Genomic DNA, 20,804 nt, shown 5'->3' on the forward strand with positions numbered 1-20,804 from the left:
CCACGGCGGGGGGGGGGGGGGGGAGGGAGGGGGATCTTTTTTCTGCAGCACGTGGCTCCAACAGGAAACCTGCCTGTAACACCCCCTAACTCTGCACACCGCTCATTTGCAGCATCATCATTTGTGTGATGCTCATTTGCTCAACGTCCTTGTAAACGTTCTTAAATGAGTGAATGATTCAACGGAAAGACATTGCACAGCTGGCTAGGAGCGGGGACTGGACTGTCACTAAGAGTCAGTGAAATGCTCTGGGAGTTCAAGGAGAGAAGGAAGGGCAGAGACTTTAAAGCTGGGTTTTTAGGGATGAATAAGAATTCTCTAAGAAATATGGGAGAGAGCTTCAGGAAGAGGAGCCTAAGAGTGCAGGCTGGATGTCCTAAACGGGAGGGTAACTAGGCCACGGAGAAGGTGAAAGGTTTCCTAGATTGTGGCAGGAAATGGATGATCCTGGGGCTGCAGCTTGCCACAGGGCAGATAACAATGCTACAGGGTGTGAAGTTCAAGAGACTAACCAACTTTTATTAAAAAAGAAAGAAAGAAAAGAAATAGCCTAGATTAGAAAATATCAGAATACACCACAGATAGAGATGGTTGTAACCCTTGTGAAGTTTGTTTCAGTTGTGAATGCGTCTATTTGTGCATGTGCTGATTTGTGGGATAGAAAATTCATCTCTTGGGCCGAGGGGTGTAGCTGTATAGCTCAGTGGTACAGTGGTTGCATGCTAGGCAATGCTCTACCACTAAGCTGCAAAAACATATTTCTTATGTGGTGGTGATTAAAAAATTTTCAAACAGGGCTGAGGCTGTAGCTCAGTGGTAAAGTGCTTGCCTTCCATGTGTGAGGCACCTGGTTCAAGCCCCAGCACCATATAAAAATAAATAAAGATACTATGTGTTCGTCTACAACTAAATATTAAAAAAAAAAAAATTCAAACAAAATAAGTCAAGGCAAAAAGGATCCAAAAAGATAGTCCTACCCACATATCTAAACTTCATGAGGACACACATGACCATAATGTGAACAATGGGTGATTGGACAGCGGTGAGGGCTGAGGACACAGGGTACTGTGCTTGTGTAAGGCTTCCCCACACCAGCGAGGGAGGAGCTCCTAGAGGGCACAAACTGTGCTGTACAACTTGCGCTTGATACCTGGAACTTGCAGTAGGCACTAAATAAATGTTTGTTGACTGAATGTGGGTACAGATGACCCCACTGAGCTTCACCTCCTGGTTTCCTCACCATTGTGCATCCCCTTTCCCACAATGCACCAAAGTTGGTCTATGCAACCAACAGAACAGGACAGAAGTGGTTGTATTTTCTTTCAGATTAGATAACAAAAGGCTTCAGTTTCCATCCTGGATGCTCTCTGGTTCACCTGCTTTGGGGAAGCTGGTTGCCATGTAGTGAGGACACTCAGTCTGTGGAGAGACCCACGAGGTAAGGACCTGAGGTCTCTAGCCAATAGCCAATGAGAAAACTGCTTCCTGCTGACCACCAGACCATGACATGGGTGAGCTTGGATGGTGACCATCTCCCAGTCTCACATGGCCACAGACCCAGGGAACAACTCCATGGTAACCTCACAAGAGACCCTGAGGCAGAAACACTCAACTAAGCTGTTCCTGGATTATTGACCCACAAAACTGTGAGATGATAAATGCTTGTTGTTTTCAGCTGCTACATGTTGGAGCACTTTGTTATATAGCAACAGTTAGCCAATACACTGAGTCAACATGAATTCTAGAAGAGTTTAAAGTACACTGGAGGTACCCACCATAATATTTTGTTTTTTTCCTCAAAGAATCTGTTACATTTTCAGTCTATCCAGATTAGGACATGGCATCTGCCCCAACCTGGACCGATCAGATCCACTCTTCTGGGCATTAGTACTTGGGACACAGAAACTGGGGCAGCTGTGGGGAGCAGACTCTAAGACTGGGAAGACTAGAGCTCAAAGCCACTGTTTCGGAGGAGCTATACTGGGGCCCTGGCAAGTGCATGGGCTCAGAGGAGCTATCCTGGAAGGGAGAGGAAAGCAGATCCTTTAGATGTGGAGAAAGGAGGGAGGGAGGAGAAAGCAACTGATGATATTCTAAGCCCCATGTCAGGCATAGTGGCTCATGTAGCCTGAACTGCCAGTAATTCCCTGCAATTTCAGGGCCAGCCTCAGCAACTTAGTGAGATCCTGCCTCAAAATAAATAAATAAAAGATCCAGGGGGTATAGCTCAGTGGTAAAGCACCTCTGGGCTCAATCCTTAGTACCAAATAAATAAATAAATAAATAAATAGAAAGGAGGAGGAGGAGGAGGAGGAGGGGGAGGGGAGGAGGGGGAGGGGAGGGGGAGGAGGGAGAGGGGGAGGGGAGGAGGGAGAGGGGGAGGGGAGGAGGGTGATGATGATATTCTAGGCTCCCTGAGACTCTCTAACTTTGGGGTTGTGAAATTCCCTTTCCCTGTAATTGTCCCTCATTTCATCTGCTCATCTGGGTGAGTTTCCTTTCTTGCAACCCAAACATGCCAGCCAGCTTCTCTCCAGTGCTGGCCAAGGAAGCAGGTCCTCCTGTAGGCCAAGTATCTCTCTGGAGGAGACTAACAGCTCACCAGAGACCATGCTTTATTATTAGTGCTATGCAAAACTGCTATAGAGTGAGTAAAGGTCCTTTCAGATCATCCAGCTTCTTTCACCTTAATGCCATTTTCACTGACTAATCCTTTGATTATTAATGCACTTCAATTTTAAAAGTTGTGTTCTGGCCAGATGACCTAATCATTTCAGTGGTTGGTTAAATTCATGCCTATTATAAATTCACAGATTGGCCTTAGAGTACAAATCATTCTAGAGTAACCTCCATTTCATTTCCACTGCCCTCAGCCAAGCCCTGTCACTTATCCAATGAACCATGACAACAGCCTCTTAATGGTACTGCCCCTACTCTAATCCATCCTCTTCACCTTGTCCTAAAACACAAATCTGATGGGTCCCCAGAGCCTCAAAATGACAGCAGGCTCCAGTTCCCCCCTCCAGCACACCTCCTCCACATTCCACTACTGCCAGGTGATACTCCTCCAAGCTTCTCAAAGGCAACCAGTGCCTGCCGGGCTCTGTCCTGTTCTTCTCATTGCCTGCCATTTCTTTCCTCTGAGCACCTCTCCCCACTGCTCATTTTCTTCTCTTTCCTGCCCCTTATACTTCCGTAGAACTTCCTCCTTGATAATACACATCACTATCACTGTAACTAATAATTAGTTGTCTTCATATCTGTCCCTAGATTGTGAGTCCCCAGGAGATAAGGACCATATTTGGCTTATTTTTATATCCCCTTACCCCAGAGCCAACTTGAGCATCTTGTATCAGTATGTTAAACAAGTGTTTACTAAGTCGTACTATGTCAAGGCACCTGGCTGGCGATGGATCGAGGATACTCCACAAATGGACACTGACTTAGTTACAGGCAGCAGGGATAGCCCAGAGAAGTGCTCCTGGGACCTAGGGATATTCAGGTGAGATGTGGTATGTGGTGCCAAGAGGGCACTGAGTCAAGTTCATGGTGCCGTCCATGGTGCAGCAACACATGAATCTCTCAGCATAACTTTTTTCCCCCCAAATAAAAAAAAGGAGGCATAATTTCTCACATCCTGAAAACCAACCTGGTTCTCTCCTTCTCCTCTCTTTCTCCCTCTTTCTATAATTCAATTATGATTCATAGGCACATTATAGAATGCTAGCTTTAGGGAAACAAATAATGAAGAATGGGATGGGGTAAGCTTCCCATAACTAGTTTATATGTTCCAGAAAATGGGCATGTGGCTCAATTCACAAGTGAGTAGTTCTCTGAAAACAGCCAACAGTTACATGGGCGGATAGCAGTAAAATTTGGTCCCAATTCGTCCACTGGCAATTCTTGTCCTGGCAATTCTTCTCCCTTCCTACCCCACTGACTTGTGAAAAGGTCCTAGCTCTGGGCAAATCTCAGGCAGAGGACATATGGTGCAATGGCAGACACCTGTAATCCTGGCTACTTAGAGGATGGGGGCAGGAGGATTGTGAGTTCAAAGCCAGCCTCAGCAATTTAACAAGACCCTAAGTAACTTAGCGAAACTTGTCTCTAAAAAAATATAAAAAGGGCTGGGAATGTGGCTCAGTAGTAGAATGCTTGCCTAGCATGTGAGACCCTGAGGTCAATCGCTAGACTGACTCTCTCTCTCTCTCTCTCTCTCACACACACACACACACACACACACACATACACACACAGAGAGAATTCTAAAGAGTGTGACCAATCAGATATCAGAGAATTGAACAAAGTCATTCCTAAAGCAGTTGATCAAAAAGTGTTGCTGGGGATATAGCTCAGTCGATAGAGCACTTCCCTCACATGCACAAGGCCCTGGGTTCAGTCCCCAGCAACACACACACACACACACACACAAGTGTTGCAATTAACAACAACAAAAAAAGCAACCCTTCCCAATATTTGTTTTCTCCTCTTTTTATACAAACACAATTTCTAGAGACTAAGCAGAGGCTACACAATAAATCAATATTGCCTCAAATCAATGCTCGCCTCCTCCACAGGTTCTAAAAAAGCAGCAAAGAATATGGCACAGAGGTCTAACCACCTCTAGAGTTACCTGCAGGAGAGCTGCGGGCACTGCCCACCTGCAGGATTCAGGAAGACCAGCTGAGAGACTCCCTTCCTTGGTTTATCTTCCCATTACAAGTTTTACTTGCTCCACCTTTCATTTCAGTTATTCTTTAGACAGAACGAGAATTACTTTAAGGTACCTAAGCTTCTAACACAAAGAATAGAAAAACAGGGACTGGGGCAGAGCACTTGCCTAGCACATGTGAGGTAATAGATTTGATCCTTAACCCCAAATAAACAAATAAAATAAAGGCAAGCTGTCCATCTACAACTCCAAAAAAAAATAAATAAATAAATAAAAAGAATGGAAAAATAGCATGCCATGATTCAATGCAGATGAAGGGCCGGTGGCCCAGCTTGCTCACTAGCTAAATAACCATCTCCCTCTCCACAGGCCTCCTAGGATATGCCTGAATTTGTGCCTCAGCAAATTTCAAATATCTATACATCATGAACACTGGGATCCCCTCAGAGAGAGCACATAATTGTTGAGCCACAAGTGCTTAGACCATAGGTCTGTTGCATACTCATATTCCTGAACTTTATGTCCCATTGTCCCCCACTCCAAGTCAGCATCTTTCACTTTTTATAAGCAAACATTCATTATCCTCTCAAACCAAAAGAGGGAAGAATCTCTGCAGCACAAACAGGCTACCACTTAACAAGATATTTTACAGGAATTGGCTTACCATCCATATTTCCTTATTGCTATCAAGCCAAAAGGACATAAAAGGCATCTCTTTATCCATTTGACAAACACTTTTGCATTCTATAATATGCAAAGCATATTGCATTACATTCATAACACTGCTTTTCAACCATTCAAAAAAAAATCCAGGGTCTTACACATAATAAATGCAATAAGGATGTGGTACCACTAAGCTACACAACCAGCTCCAAACTTTTTAAATTATAACCTAAAAAAGACATACAGAGTCAGGTGTGGTAGTCCTAGCTACACTCAAGAGACTGAGGCAGACCATCACTTGGGCCCAGGAATTTGAGGCCAGACTTAATGAGACTCCATTTCAAAAACAGAAAAGAAAAAAAAAAAAGACAAATAAAATACATTTATATTTTATAATATAAATAACATACACACATCATATACACACACATACGCACATGGCTTTTAAGATTTTTTGTTTTTGACATGGGATCTCAATATGTTGCTCATGCTATTCCCAAACTCCTGGGCTCAAATGATCCTCCTGTCTCAGCCTCTGAAGTAGCTGGGATTATAGATTATATATATATACTTTTTTTTTTTTGTACTGGGGATTGAACTCAGGAGTGCTTTACCATTGAATTACATCACTATCCCTTTTTATTTTTTATTTTTGAGACAGGGTCTCACTATGTTGCTTAAGGCCTTACTAAGTTGCTGAGGCTGGCCTCAAACGTGCGTCCTCCTGCATCAGCCTCCTGAGCTGCTGTGAAAACAGGTATATGCCACACCACACTCAGATGATTTCTTTCTTTTTTTTTTTTTGGTTGTAGATGGACACAATACTTTTATTTAGTTACTTTTTTAATGTGATGCTAAGGATCAAACCCTCTGCCTCATGTGTTCTAGGCAATCAGTCTACTACTGAGCTATAATCCCCCAGCCCTGGATGATTTTTTTTTTAATGCAAATTGCATCACTAAATGGATCTCATGATGTCACTGAGCTGGTATCTGCAAATTTAGAAACACCAGTTTATGGTATTTCAAAGAAAAGTGACAGCTCACATCAAACAGTGAAATCCTACCTAAAGAAAAGAAACTTAAAACTTCTAGGCAGAAGAGTTGAAGAGGAATAATTATATTTTTGCTTCTTATTTAACTTTCAACTGCCAGGACACTTTAAAAATCATTTAATCTCTGTGAATGAGCATTTATACAAAAGCTTTTAAAGTATTTAAAAACCTTGTGGGTCATTACTCCTTTTATATAAAGAAACTGAAACAAAAAAGTAATCCTCCTCCTAATCTGTATTAAAAACTAATGTGTTTGGTAATTAAAATTTGGCTGTTTCTTTTAAATAATCTATCTCAAAATAAAAAATAAAAAGGACTGAGGACTAGGGTTGTGGCTCAGTGGTGGAGCGCTTGCCTCCCAGGTATGGGGGTATTGGGTTCAATCCTCAGCACCACATAAAAATAAACAAAATCAAGTATTACGTCCAACTATAACTAAAAAATATTTTAAAAAATTTTTTAAAAATAAAAAGGGCTGAGGGTGTGGCTCAGCAGTAAAGCATCCCTGCGTTCAAAACACACACACACACACACACACACACACACAAACACACACACACAGTCACTGCGTGTTCTCATTTTTTCCTTCTATTATATACTAATTAATTTTCTTCCTGGTATTAAGGAATTTCAGGGTTTACCCAGCTCTACATTTCAGGATTGTCTGGTTTTTCTTTTGCAGCACTCTTTACATATAAATTCTGCCAGAATTACAGAAAGTCTGGGGACCTGTCATAGGAGAATCAATCCTTCAAAGGCCATTTCTGAGAAGGTCATAGAGCCCAGATCAAATTCTGGCTCTACAACTGACCTTGAGGGATGGGAAGGGCAAAGGAATGAAGATCAAAGTTACTGAAGGCAGAGGAACCTGGTGATTACCAAGGGCTTAGGATAGTTCTGGCTCAACAGCTGGTACTTTTCCACAGGGTACTTTATTCAACATCACAATAACCTGGGGGGAAAAACATGTTTCTTTGTACGCACTTAAAAGCTGGAGGAAACTAGCTCAGTGAGGTTAAATATCATGCCCAATGCCATACAGCCAGCCTCAGCAACTTAGAAAGATCCTGCTTCCCAGTGTCACACAACTAATCAGAATTTAAGCTCAGGTCTGTCCATTTATTACCACCACCATACCTCACTGATCAGGAGAGATATCAGAGAAAGAACAGGTGCAGAAACATTTTAAGAAATTTATATGTCTTTTAACATGAAAGGAATTTGAAACAAATTTATATAGCTGAATGTATTTCACTGTAACAGCATTAAAAGGTCTTTAACTAGACCTCAACAAACACCTTCTCTGCTCTGACTCTTCCTGTCCTTACCCTAGAAATGGGAATAAGCCCTCAACCCACTTCTTATCTCCCTCTGAGGAAAGTTCTTGGTTCTGGACTAGCTCTTCATCCATTAACACATCTATTTAACAAGCACTGGTATACTCTCTGCATCCCAGGTGCTGTGTGAGTGATACAGAATAGACTAAAACAAATCCCAGTGATTTGCGGGGCTGAAGCAGGAGGATTGCAAGTTTGAGGCCAGCCTCAGCAACTTAGAAAGATCCTGCTTTAAAATAAAAATAAAATGGGCTAAGGATATAGCTCAGTGGTCAAATATTCTTGGGATCAATCTCTTATACCAAAACAAACAACAACCCAAATAAATAAAAATAAAATAAAAAATATCCCTGGATTAGAGCAACCCAATTGCATTAGTAATATCTGTAAATAGACACTGACTTTACCACTGATAATACCTGAGCTAATAGAGGGCAGAACCCAGAAAAGCTCACTAGAAAAGGAGATGTATATAATAAGTCTTATCATGTGGATATGAGGCATGGGATCACAGGCAGAAGAATAAGGGACCAGGTAGCACTTCAAAACAGATCCACCAGCTTCTCCTAGCAGGCACCACAGCCTGGGCCTTGTTCACCTCTTACACCCAATTAAGCACTGAGTCTTGTCTAGTCTCCTTCCAAATCTCAGATATCTCCCCTCCCTTCTCTCTCCTGGCTTCCATCACTGTAGCCAGCTCCTGCCATTTCTCCCTGGCTCCTGCAACGGCCTCTACCTGGCATTGATTTGCTTTTGCTCCCTGTGAACACACTGCACACAGCATCTGGGCTGATCCTGTGTTAAAGGGGGGAAAAGGCACACTAATTGTGATGCTGTCATCATCCTGCTTAAATCCTTCAGGAGTTCCAGTGCCTCAAGATTAAGCCAAATGTCCTACAGGATTTATTAGGCCCTTGGTGGGCGGGCCTCTGATCACCTCTCAAACCTTATCTATGATCTCCACTTTCAGCTTTGATACGCTTCAGTTCCTCTAGCATGGCAGCTTACAACTACCCGGGGAGCTTTTAAAAATACTGATATGCTGGGGATGCAGATCAGTAGTAGAGCATTTGCCTGGCCTGTGCAGGGCCCTGGGTTTCATTCCAGACACTGGAGGGGGTGGGGGGGCACCCCACGGCCCCGTCACTACCAGAGATTCAGATTTAAGTACTGGGGAGGGGGGAAACCGGCCTCAGGGTGTTATAAGGCCCCATGTGATGATGATGGGCAGCCAGGGTTGAGACACTGCTCTGATCTGACTCCCTCAGGTCTGGGTTTGCTGCACCTGCCCTGTCTCTGCCCCAAGAAGCACTGGAGCTCCCCCAGCTTCCTGGTGGTTAAATTAGGAATTTCTTTCTTTCTTTTTTTTGGTTGTTGGTGGGGGATCTCTCTTGTTCACTGCTGTATTCCCAACTCCCAGAGCAGTGTCTGGAATAAGGTGGGTGCTCCATAAGCATTTGCAAAACAAACAAACAAATGCTCTGCTTTCTCCCTTTACCTGTACAGTCTATAGCATACCACACATGGTAATTAGGTAATTGCCTATACACTCAACCTACAAGCTCAGAGGGAGTCCTGTCACCATACCTGCATTATCTAGCAGAGTGCCTAACATGAAGTTGGTGCCGAGTTAAAAAGTGCAGCAGGAAAACAGGGATGTGGGCAGACATGGCGCACAGAGGACGGTGTGGCTGGAGTAAAGGCAAGGGTGGGAGATGAGACCAGAAAGAAAGGGAAAGAGAGACAGAGAAGGAGAAGGGGTTGGCATCTGAGGGAGAGAATTAACAGTACTTGTAGCCAACAGTACTTGCAGACCAGTTAGACAGCGGGAGTCTCTGTGGATGACTCTGATTCCCTGTTTGAAAGATTATGGATGTAGCATCAGGAGCACGATCAGATGTGGCACCATGATTAGATGGGCAGCGTTCAAAGCTTGGATTCAGGAGGCAGTCTGATTCAGAACCCAGTCAGGACTTGGCTCCCCAGGACAAGGTCAGCTTGCCAAAGGAGGAGCTGAGAGGAACAAGAGAGGTGGTGCCAGAATGGATTCTGCCTCATGGATATTTCAGAGATGGGTGGAGGAAGATTGTGAAGGAGACAAGAAGCAGTGATCAGGAACAGACAAAAATCTGCAAAAGAACCAGGGAGCTGAACTCCTGCCTTGAGAAGAAAGGATAATTGAATGCTTACAGCTGTAGCTCTTTGTAAAGAGCAATGAGTTCTGTAGTTGTTGTTGGCCGGTTTTTTGGTTTTGTTTTGTCTTTGCAGGGCTGCAAAATGAACCCAGGGCTTCTTGCATGCTAGGCAAGCTCAAGAGCAATAGGTTTACAAGGTGGGAGGGAGTGAAGATAGGACAACTTCAGTTTTAAATAAAGTGGCAGGGGACAAAAGTCAGATGATAAGGAGGAAGAATAATTTAAAAACTGGATATAAGCCAGGCATGGTGGCGCAGGCCTGTAATCCCAGCAACTCGGGAGGCTGAGGCAGGAGGATCATGAGTTCAAAGCCAACTCAACAATAGCGAGGCCCTAAGCAACTCAGTGAGACCCTGTCTCTAAATAAAATACAAAACAGGGCTGGGGATGTGGCTCAGTAGTTGAGTGCCCCTGAGTTCAATCGCTGGTACCTTAAAAAAAAACCTGGACATAATAAATGCTGATTACTGTGGGGTTTTGTTGTTGTTCTTCTTTGCAGAGATTATACCCTGGGCCTCACACATGCTAGGCAAGCTGTCTAACACTGAGCTACATGCCTGGCCCGTGATTACTATTTCAAAAGTCTGTTGTTGGGCCAGGTAAGGTAGCACATGGCTGTAATCCCAGAGGCTCAGGAGGCTGAGGCAGGAGGTTAGCAAGTTCAAAGCCAGCCTTAGCAACTTAGGGAGGCCCGAAGCAATTTAGCGAGACCCTGCCTCAAAATAAAACATAAAAAGGGGTTGGGCAGGGGCTGGGGTTGTGGCTCAGTGGTAGAACGCTTGTTTGCCTTGCACACATGAGGCACTGGGTTCAATCCTCAGCACCACATAAAATAAATAAATAAGTAAAACAAAGATATCGTGTCCATGTTCAACTAAAAAAAAGTGGGGTGTGTGGCTGGGGATGTGGCTCAGTGATTGAGCACCCCTGGGTAATTCCCAGTATCCCCCCCCCCTAAAAAAAAAGGTCTGTTGTTGGGACAAGGAAGAAAACATTTGCTTGGGTGGATGACAGGACAAAAGGAAAATTGTCTTATATTGAGGGAACTTGTTTGCTGAGAGGAGAGGACAAAAAGATGCCAAAGAAGGAATAGATTGAAGATCTTGAAGAAAGAGAAGATGGTTGGTGGCAAGAGGTCTAGGAAACTGAAGGAAGCAGACAGAAAACCCTGGCAGAGAGCTTCACTTCCAGCGAGAAGGGAAAAAGACAAAGAAGTGGACTGTCACAGGTAAGTTTTGGGAGATGGGAGGCAAGAATGTAAGGTCATCTACTGACAGGCAGAGAGGGCCTCAGGGAGAGTGGTGTAACTTTTGTAGGCAATGAATAGGAAATTGCAGGAGAAAAGCCCCCAGACTGATAGAGAAGCCACCTTAAAAGCACTTCCCACCTCCTGAGGGTTAGACTCCAGGCATGAGCTTCTCTCCTCTAGCTTCCCAGTACCTCCTCTCCTTCCCTTGAGCTGGTCTCCAGCCTCGAGCACTTCCCAGGAGGTGATCATTCACTTTCTTATTCATTCTTCAAGTATTCACTGAACATCCACCCCCTCCCCAGCCCCATTTCTCTGTGCAACATACTCTCTCTTCCCATAGGGCTTTTAAACCTGCATACCTTTGAGACTCCCCACCATAGTCACCAGTTTGACCCCACAAGCCCATAGATCTGGAGGCCACTTTCCAATGCTCACTTGACTTCTCCCTGCTAACAGCTACTCATCCTTCCAGCCTTGGTTCAGTCACCTCCAAAACCCTTCACTCACCAACAGCTTATGGAAGACATCTGCACCTCTTTCCTTTATAAAATTTGTTGTCACTGTTAATAGTTTTACATGGTTGTGTGATTATGTGCCCAGACTCAACCTCCTTATGGAAAAGAGGGACAGTGTGTGTCTTATCATTTCAACAGCCTTAGGGCCTCCATGGCTCAGTGTTGGGCACAGTTAGTGCTTAATAAGCAGCTGTTAGATGAATCAACAGGTGCTGGCCTCTGTGCTAGACATCAAGTGTATAATGAATCAAAAAAATTCCAGAAGACATGATTCTATCTTAGAGGATCCAAAAAACTCCACCAAAAAACTTTTAGAATTAATAAATGAATTCAGCAAAGTAGCAGGATATAAAATCAATACTCATAAATCAAATGCATTTCTATACATCAGTGATGAATCCTCTGAAAGAGAAATTAGGAAGACTACCTCATTCATAATAACCTCAAAAAATAAAATAAAATACTTGGGAATCAACTTAACAAAAGAGGTGAAAGACCTCTACAATGAAAACTATAGAACACTAAAAGAAGAAATTGAAGACCTTAGAAGATGGAAAGATCTCCCAGGCTCTTGGATAGGCAAAATAAATATTGTCAAAATGGCCATACTACTCAAAGTGCTATACAGATTCAATGCTATTACAATTAAAGTCCCAACTGCACAGAAAAAGCAATCATGAAATTCATTTGGAAAAATAAGAGACCCAGAATAGCCAAAGCAATCCTTAGCAAGATAAGTGAAGCAGGAGGCATCAAAATACCAGAGCTTAAACTATTCTACAAAGCTATGGTAACAAAAATGGCATGGTATTGGCACCAAAATAGACATGTAGACCCATGGTACAGAATAGAAGATAGAGACAAATCTACATAAATACAGTTATCTCATATTATACAAAAGCACCAAAAACACACATTGGAGAAAAGATAGCCTCTTCAACAAATGGTGCTGGGAAAACTGGAAATCCATATGCAGCAAATGAAACTAAGTATCTCTCACCATGCACACAACTCAACTCAAAGTGGATCAAGGACCTAGGAATTAGACCAGAGACCCTTCACCTAAGAGAGGAAAAAGTAGGACCGAATCTTCATAACATTGGATTAGGTCCCAATTTCCTTAACAAGACTTCTAAAGCGCAAGAAATAAAATCAAGAATTAATAAATGGGATGGATTCAAACTAAAAAGCTTCTTCTCAGCAAAGGAAACAATCAATGAGGTAAAGAGAGAGCTTACATTTTGGGAGCATATTTTTGCCACACGCACATCACAGCACTAATTTTCAGGACATATAAAGAACTCAAAAAATTAAAACCAAAAAAAAACAACCCAATCAGTAAATGGGATAAGGAGCTGAACAGACACTTCTCAGAATCCATCAACAGATATATGAAAAAATGTTCAACATCTCTAGCAATTAGAGAAATGCAAATCGAAACTACTCTAAGATTTCATCTCACACCAGTCAGAATGGCAGTTATCAAGAATACAAACAGCTGGGGTTGTGGCTCAGAGAGAGAGCCTCGTCTAGCATGCGTGAGGCACTGGGTTTGACCCTCAGCACCACATAAAATAAAGATATGGTGTCCACCTATAACTAAAAAATTAATATTAAAAGAATACAAACAACAATAAGTGTTGGCTAGGGTGAAAAGGTACATATAATGCTGGTGGGATGGAAAATTGGTGCAACAATCTGGAAAACAGTATGGAAATTCCTTAGAAAACTTGGAATAGAACCACCATTTGACCTAGCTATCCCACTCTTCAGTCTATACCCAAAGGACTTAAAATCAGCATATTTTAGTGATGCAGCCACATCAATGTTTACAGCAGTTCAACTCACAATAGCTGAACTGTGGACTGAACCTAGATGTCCTTCAATAAATGAATGGATAAAGAAACTGTGAACTATCATGGCGTGGTGGCACACGCCTATAATCCCAGCAGCTAGGGAGGCTGAGACAGGAGGATCTTGAGTTCGAGCCAGCTTCAGCAACTCAGCAAGGCCCTAAGAAACACAGTGAGACCCTGTCTCGAAATAAAATATAAAAAAGGGCTGGGGATATGGCTCAGTGGCTGAGTGCCCCTGAACTCAATTCCTGTTACCACCCCCCCACAAAAGAAAAGAAAAAGAAACGAAACTGTGGTATATATACACAATGGAATACTACTCAGCATTAAGAGAATAAAATTATGGCATTTGCAGGTAAATGGATGGAATTGGAGAACATCATGCTATGCGAAATAAGCCAATCCCAAAAAACCAAAGGCGGAATGTTCTCTCTGATAAGTGGATGCTGTTCTATAAGTGTGTGTGGGGGAAATGGAGGAACTTTGATTAGGCAAATGGGAGGGCAGGGAGGGAAAGGGATATAGGAGCAGGAGAGAATGGCATGAGATGGGCATCATTACCCTAGGTACATGTATGACTGCATATATGGTGCGATGCTACATCATGTACAACCAGAGAAAAGTTGTGCTGCAATTGTGTACAATAAATCAAAATGCCTTCTGCTGTCATATATAACTAATTAAAATAAATTAATTAATTAATTTTTAAAAAGGTTCCAGAAGGTAAAGTATGTTGAGAGGGCGGAAGAGAACCAGGGGCAAAGGCAGGAGAAAACACCTGTCCTGCTTCCAAGATGAATTTGGACATACCTTCACATCTGTCCTCTATGTGCCAGAAAATTCAGCAATTAAAGTAGGAAGATTTTTCTAATATTTGATATTTGAATTGAGCTTTTAAAAAAATATTTATTTATATGTGGTCCTGAGAATTGAACCCAGTGCCTCTCACATGCTAGGCAAGCATTCTACCCCTGAGCTACAACCCCACCCCCTTGAATTGAGCTCTTTAATGAATGCTTTACATCCCACAAATATTCAGTGCTTGCTGAAAGATGAACAGTTGAGAACACTTTCCAGCATCAAACTACCAAAAAACAGGACCCATGTCTATCTTTTTTGCCTAGATGTGACTAGCATCTTCTACCTGCATATGGCCTCCACAGGACACGGAGGTGCCTTATTCCTATGCGGTCCAGTCATACCTAACAACTGTTTAACTTTGCCTAAACGCTTTCTCATTTCTTGCTAATTTATTTCTTTAGGCATAGAACTACAAAACATAAGATTTTAAAAAATCAAATGCATACAACAGGTATTTCAAATCTAACAAATACCACATGAGAATGTAACCATCAACTTCTAGACTCTGAGAAACTACTGAACAAAAGATCATATTTGTTGAACAAACCAATTGAGAGAGGGAAGGAACCCACACAATAGAAGAGATTTAAGGAACATAATAACTAGACAAACTCTATGGCAACTGTTTGGATCCTTAATCAAACAAAATAACTTCGAATAAAGGAAATTACATGATAACAGATGTGAAAATAGACTGGAAATCTGATATTAAGGACTTTTTTAAATGCTTTTTTGAGATGTGGTGATGACAATGTGATTGTTTCAAAAAGGAAGTCCTAATCTTCTAGAGATACAGACTGAAATATTTATAGATTACAAAATATGAAATAATCTCTAGGATCTGCTGTAAAATAATCAAGGTATGGCCAGGTGTGGTGGCGCATGCCTGTAATCTCCAGTAGCTAAGGAGGCTGAGACAGGAGGATCACAAGTAAAGCCAGCCTCAGCAAAAGTGAGGTGCTAAGTAATTCAGTGAGACCCTGTCTCTAAATAAAATACAAAATAGGGCTGGGGATGTGGCTCAGTGGTTGAGTACCTCCGAATTCAATCCCTGGCACCCCCCCCCCCAAAAAAAAATAATAACCAAGGTAGGGTGGGTTGGAGAAGTGACCAAAGTTTTAGAGAAAGACTGTCAGCTGATCATTGTTGAGGTGGGTGATGGTATAGGAGTTCTTGCAGTACCCTCTCTATTTTATGTATGTTGGAATTTTTTAAAAGTTAAAAAGTGAATCTAACAAATAGAACCATAAATATCTCAATTATTACCAAATAAATGTTAAAAGTCCACAGAATCTTAGTATTCTTTCATTTTCAAGATATCTACAAGAGAGCAGCACTTTGACTCACAAGCCCTTTCATTGAAAAGTAGGATACTGAACGCATACAGCTGCTTGCTTTTTGCCAGGCTTCTGCTGTAATGCATTTCTCTCTTTACTTCCATCAGAGTAGGCACTTACCTTACCTTTGATGAGCATCCATTTCAGGATGCATGCTGGATCCACTGCCCTCAAGTCAGAATGAGAACACAAATACAATCTGGCAACACCAGCAGTTTTGCAGCCTTCCTACTGCTTTTGAACACAGAAATGTAGCTGTATATCCATGTCTTGACCTCCTACTCCAGCCTGCAGCTGTGCTGGGGGATGTGAAAAACTGTCAAGCCAATACTCAGGACAACCTATCCAGCGACACTAAGGCTTCACAATAGTCTTTCAAACTGTTCCCAACACAGGGAGTCAACCAAGGGACCCGTCAATGTTTGTCCTTTTCTGCTTCTTTCTCTTAAAAGTTAAAACTAGCCAACTTAAAATATTCAGAAACTTCTAAAGCCTACTGAACTCCATGCAAAAACCTGTTGATGGGCAGAAATGAAGTTCCTGAAAGGGTTTATGACATTCGATTCATTCTAGATATAGCAGACACTTACAACTACCAAGAGATTCACTAACACAGAAACTTCACTCCATTTGCAAACTCCAAGTCCAATGAACCTCCTTTGGCTACAAACTTTCTTAATGTGAGTGGGACAAGTTCAATTACTGAAAAACTTAAAGGAAGCGAGTCAGACTTTTGTTATTTTTGTTTTTCCTAGCAAAACAAGTCTTTTCTAAACCTTGTTTAGTTAAATCTTCTTTTCATAAAAGAAAGCAGCTATTGCATTCCTCCGTATGATCTGGACAAGAGTATCTGTTATATTTCATTCACCAACCTCGGACTCATACTTCTGTGAAGTAAAAATGTTTTTTTTTTTTCGAAAAAAGCAAAAGCAAAAGCTTAATATATACTGCCTGTAAAACAAAACTAATGAAAACAACATATATTGCAAACCTACGCACCGCTGTTTTTCGGCACCACGGATTCCATCGGGTGCATGCACAACACACAACTACACCCCTCCGTGTCCCCAGCGCCCCCGCGCGGACTTTGCCACATGGTGTGACCTGTGCTAACGCAGCGGAGGAATACTCTCTTCAACCCGGGAATTTATGTGTTTTGTTCTTGATTTTTTTTTTTTTTAAGTGGTTAGGAAAGGAGGCGAGTGGGACGTGAAAATTGGAAATCGGTCTTAATCCCAATTTAATTCAATAGCTCTCTTTCCTCCCATCTTTCTCTGCATCAAAATGCAGGCATATCGGGGAAATTTCAAGTGACAGTTTCTGGGGCCGTTTAATACCCAATTAAAAACGGTGGAGGCTGGGAACGGGAGAAGACAAGGTAAAGCCGAGGATTGGAAGGGCGGGCGGGTCAAGAAGGCCCCGGAGCTCGGCGGGGCTGAACTCTGCATGCGAGGCTGCGGCGCCCGGCAGCCGGCTGCGTCGGGGGTTCTTGCCGGCCGGCTGCCGGGTTTTTGCCAGTGAATGCGCGGTCTTGGCTGCCCACTCACACCTCGGGTTGGTCCCGACTTTAGGTTAGGCTCGCTCACTTCCGGTGACAAATCCCTCCCACCATCTCTAGAAATAATGTACCGTTTTCCCCATCGCTTTCCTAAAGACGAACGGCCCCACAGAGAGGCGCGGGGTCCGGGGCTGGGGTCTCAGCCCAGCGCGGCCAGTGGCGCTCAGCTGCGAAGGGAGTGGCCGGGACCGAGCGGCGGGGGGGGACGGGGGGGGGGAGGAAGGGGATGGGGATGTAGAATTTCACCCTCCCCTGCCCCCACTCCCCCGACTGCAGCAATTGGCCAAAAAAATAGTAATGTTTTTAGATTCCCCCAGGTCCCCCAAAAACGGCTGCAGCGAGGAACCCAGTCTCTCCCATCGCCGTGCCCCTAGCCTTCTCTCGCCCCAGTAACAGCCTGTGGGGACCCAGGAGTCCCCAGGCCGCGCCGAACTGCAGTGGATGGGGGAGGGCGGGAAGGATAAGGTTATGGGGCGGCAGGAATAGGTTGGGGGAAGGGGTAGCGGAAGGGAAGAGAAAAAAACCAGAGGCATGCAAGCGGCTCCCTAGCCAGCTGTTCCAGCTGCTGCTTCCTCCGGCGCGGGCCGGGAGGTGCAATATCCCCCCCCCCATCTTTCTCACCACTACCTGTCCCCCCACCCACCACAAGCACACATTCCTCCCACCACCCAGTAACGGATCTCCGGCCTGTAAGGGGGTAGTAGGAAGAAGCTGGGGGGAGGGGGAGGCCTGCGAGTTTCTAACCTTGTTCTTATAAACAAACCCACATGTGCAGCTACCGCTGCTGCAACTCACCCCACAATCCCGGATATAAGTCCTGCCCCTTTAAGAGGAAAAAAAGCTTCCCCCGCCTGTCTCCCACCCCACCCATCCACAAGGACCTTTGTCTCCCCACCCCCACTGTCAGCCGGCCCCGCCTCTCCTCCCTGCCCCTCCAACGCCGAGGAGCCAATAGGCAAAGAAAATAAGGCTGGGGAGCTGACGTAAGTGTCCCCGGCCAATCACAGGACGCGTTGGTGGGAGGCCTCACGGAGGGCGCGCCCCAAGGATGGAAAGCAGGAGAGAGGGAGCTTAAAATCAAAATGGAGAGTGCTGGTTGTTCCGCCGCCGCTGTGGGAAACCGGGACATGGGGTCCCAGCGGGATCTGAGCCTGGTTCCTGAGCGGCTTCAGAGACGCGAGCAAGAGAGGCAACTGGAGGTGGAAAAGCGGAAGCAAAAGCGGCAGAACCAGGAGGTGGAAGAAGAGAAGAGCGACTTTTTCGCCGCCGCCTTCTCTCGGGAACGAGCGGCCGTGGAAGAGCTCCTGGAGGGCGAGGAATCAGTCGAGCGGCTAGAGGAGGCGACGTCTCGGCTCCAAGGGCTGCAGAAACTTCTCAACGACTCAGTTTTGTTCCTAGCCCCCTACGACTTGAGGCAGGGACAAGAGGCGCTGACGCATCTCCAGGCTGCCCTGGCCGAACGGCGCCAGGAGCTGCAGCCCAAGAAGCGGTTCGCTTTCAAGACCCGAAGGAAGGATGCTGCTTTGGCCACCAAAGTAGACACGGCTCCCGTCGCTCCGGCAGCTGAAGGCATCATGTCCCCGTCTCTACCCTTGAAGGACGAGGAAGCACTTGGTTTCAGCTGGGCCTGTGGCTTCTCCAACCTGGAGTTCCAAGTCCTGGAGAAGCGAGCCGACGAGGTGCACCAGCGCGACATCCTTTTGACGGAACTGAGCAACTGCACTATCAAACTGTATGGTAATCCTAACACCTTGCGGCTGACCAAGGCCCGCAGCTGCAAGGTGCTCTGTGGCCCGGTGTCCACCTCTGTGTTCTTGGAAGACTGCAGTGACTGCATACTGGCCGTAGCCTGCCAACAGCTCCGTTTACACAGTACCACAAACACCCGCATCTTCTTACAGGTGACCAGCAGGGCCATAGTGGAGGATTGCAGCGGCATCCAGTTCGCTCCTTATACCTGGAGTTACCCGGGGATCGAAAAGGACTTCCAGGGCTCTGGTTTAGATAGGAGCAAAAACAACTGGACCAACGTTGACGATTTCAATTGGCTGGCCCGGGATGTGGCCTCCCCAAACTGGAGTATTCTTCCTGAAGAGGAGAGAAAGATCCAATGGGACTGAGCAGTTGTCCTTCACTCCTACCACATACTTTCCATGTGGGAATAACTCCAGCAAAGGGACCCCAAAGTCCGTTTATTATTGTTGTTACATTGCATATGTTTTCAGTATTTTAAGGCTTGAGATTGTGATAAGCTCCTGTTTGTGATTTCCATTAAATTCGTGATAGATCTAACAACATTTTTGCTATTTCGGTAATGTCTTTAAGCTTTTCTTTGATAATTTGAAGCAATAAACGGAGAAGAGTGTGATTGTGTTGATTTTGAATGATTTGTGGTACTTAAAACTGATCATTGCATAATAAAGTAGACCTTCAATAAATATTTAATAAGGGAAGTTGGTAGGTAGTGCCCTAGTCGCAGCCAGTTCATATGGAAATATGATGTCGAACCTGTGCAAACCTAACATAGGCTTTTTGCATTGAAGGTTTGGCTTTACTTAAGTATTTCAGCAGGGCAATCAAAGGACTCCTTGACTCTCAGCTACATATCAGCTTGGATTTCTGGAATCTACTGTTGGGTCCAAAGTTTTGGTGGACCGCCAAAGGCTAATGAATCTTACCAATTGTAAAACCAAAATAATTACTATTTATTTATTTGTTTATTTTTGTGGGACGGGAGGTTTACTAGAGATTGAACCCACTGAGCTCTGTACCCAATTCTTTTTAATTTTATTTTGAGACAGGTCTCACTAAGATGCTGAGACTGGCCTTCAACTTGGAATCCTTCTGTCTCAGCTTCCTGGGTCACTGGATTACAGGCATGTGCGATCTTGCTTGGCTTGGCTACAAATCTTTTGTGTGTTTATAACATTGAGACACTGATTTAAGCCCCTTATTCATATTAGGTTATTAAGTCCTCAAAATCTTTATTTTTTTTCCCCCTACTACTGTGGATTGAACTCAGGTGTGTTTTACTACTGACTTAATTCCTATCCCTTTTTTACTTTTCATTTTGAGAGTCTTAAATTGCTCAGGCTGGCCTCAAATTTGCCATCCTCTTTCCTGAGCCTCCCAGTTAGCTAGGATTACAGAGGTCCATCTCTTCAGCAATTTTTACAAATTTCTTACCATATCAAATCAATCTTTCTTTTTTTAAATATCTTTTTATTTTTTACTTAGAGATGGATACAATATCTTTATTTTGTTTATTTTTGTGGTGCTGAGAATCAAACCCAGTGTCTCACATGTGCCAGGCAAGTGCTTCCCCACTTAGCCACAACCTCAGCCTTCAGTCTTGTTTTTTAAAAAAAAAATCATATTAGTTGTAGATGGACTCAATACCTTTATTTATTTATTTAATTGAGAGGGGTTTTTTTTTTTTGTTTGTTTTTTAGTTGTTGATGGACCTTTATTTTATTAATTTACTTATTCTACCACAAAGATACAACC

General features: G+C 43.8%; 2 protein-coding genes across 6 annotated transcripts in view; one reads left to right on the plus strand and one right to left on the minus strand.

Annotated features, from left to right (window-relative positions):
• The window catches only part of Bicral (BICRA like chromatin remodeling complex associated protein), a 106,654-nt gene extending 88,498 nt beyond the window's left edge, over nt 1-18,156 (minus strand). For 3 of the 5 annotated variants that reach the window (XM_071613381.1, XM_071613376.1, XM_071613380.1), the window contains exon 1: nt 18,093-18,156. The gene's annotated coding sequence lies outside the window, so the exon portion shown is untranslated. Of the gene's footprint in view, nt 1-17,368; nt 17,438-18,041 lie in introns of those variants that run through there. The other 2 variants (XM_071613378.1, XM_071613379.1) reach the window with 2 other exon arrangements.
• A 157-nt stretch (nt 18,157-18,313) lies between these two features.
• On the plus strand, nt 18,314-19,665 carry Tbcc (tubulin folding cofactor C). Its single transcript, XM_027950440.2, has one exon. It carries the CDS (start codon nt 18,380-18,382, stop codon nt 19,415-19,417), a length of 1,038 nt encoding a protein of 345 aa, XP_027806241.1. The 5' UTR covers nt 18,314-18,379; the 3' UTR covers nt 19,418-19,665.
• The last annotated feature ends 1,139 nt before the right edge of the window (nt 19,666-20,804 follow it).

This window comes from Marmota flaviventris, chromosome 6 (assembly GCF_047511675.1).
Source record: "Marmota flaviventris isolate mMarFla1 chromosome 6, mMarFla1.hap1, whole genome shotgun sequence".
Lineage (NCBI taxonomy): Eukaryota > Metazoa > Chordata > Mammalia > Rodentia > Sciuridae > Marmota > Marmota flaviventris.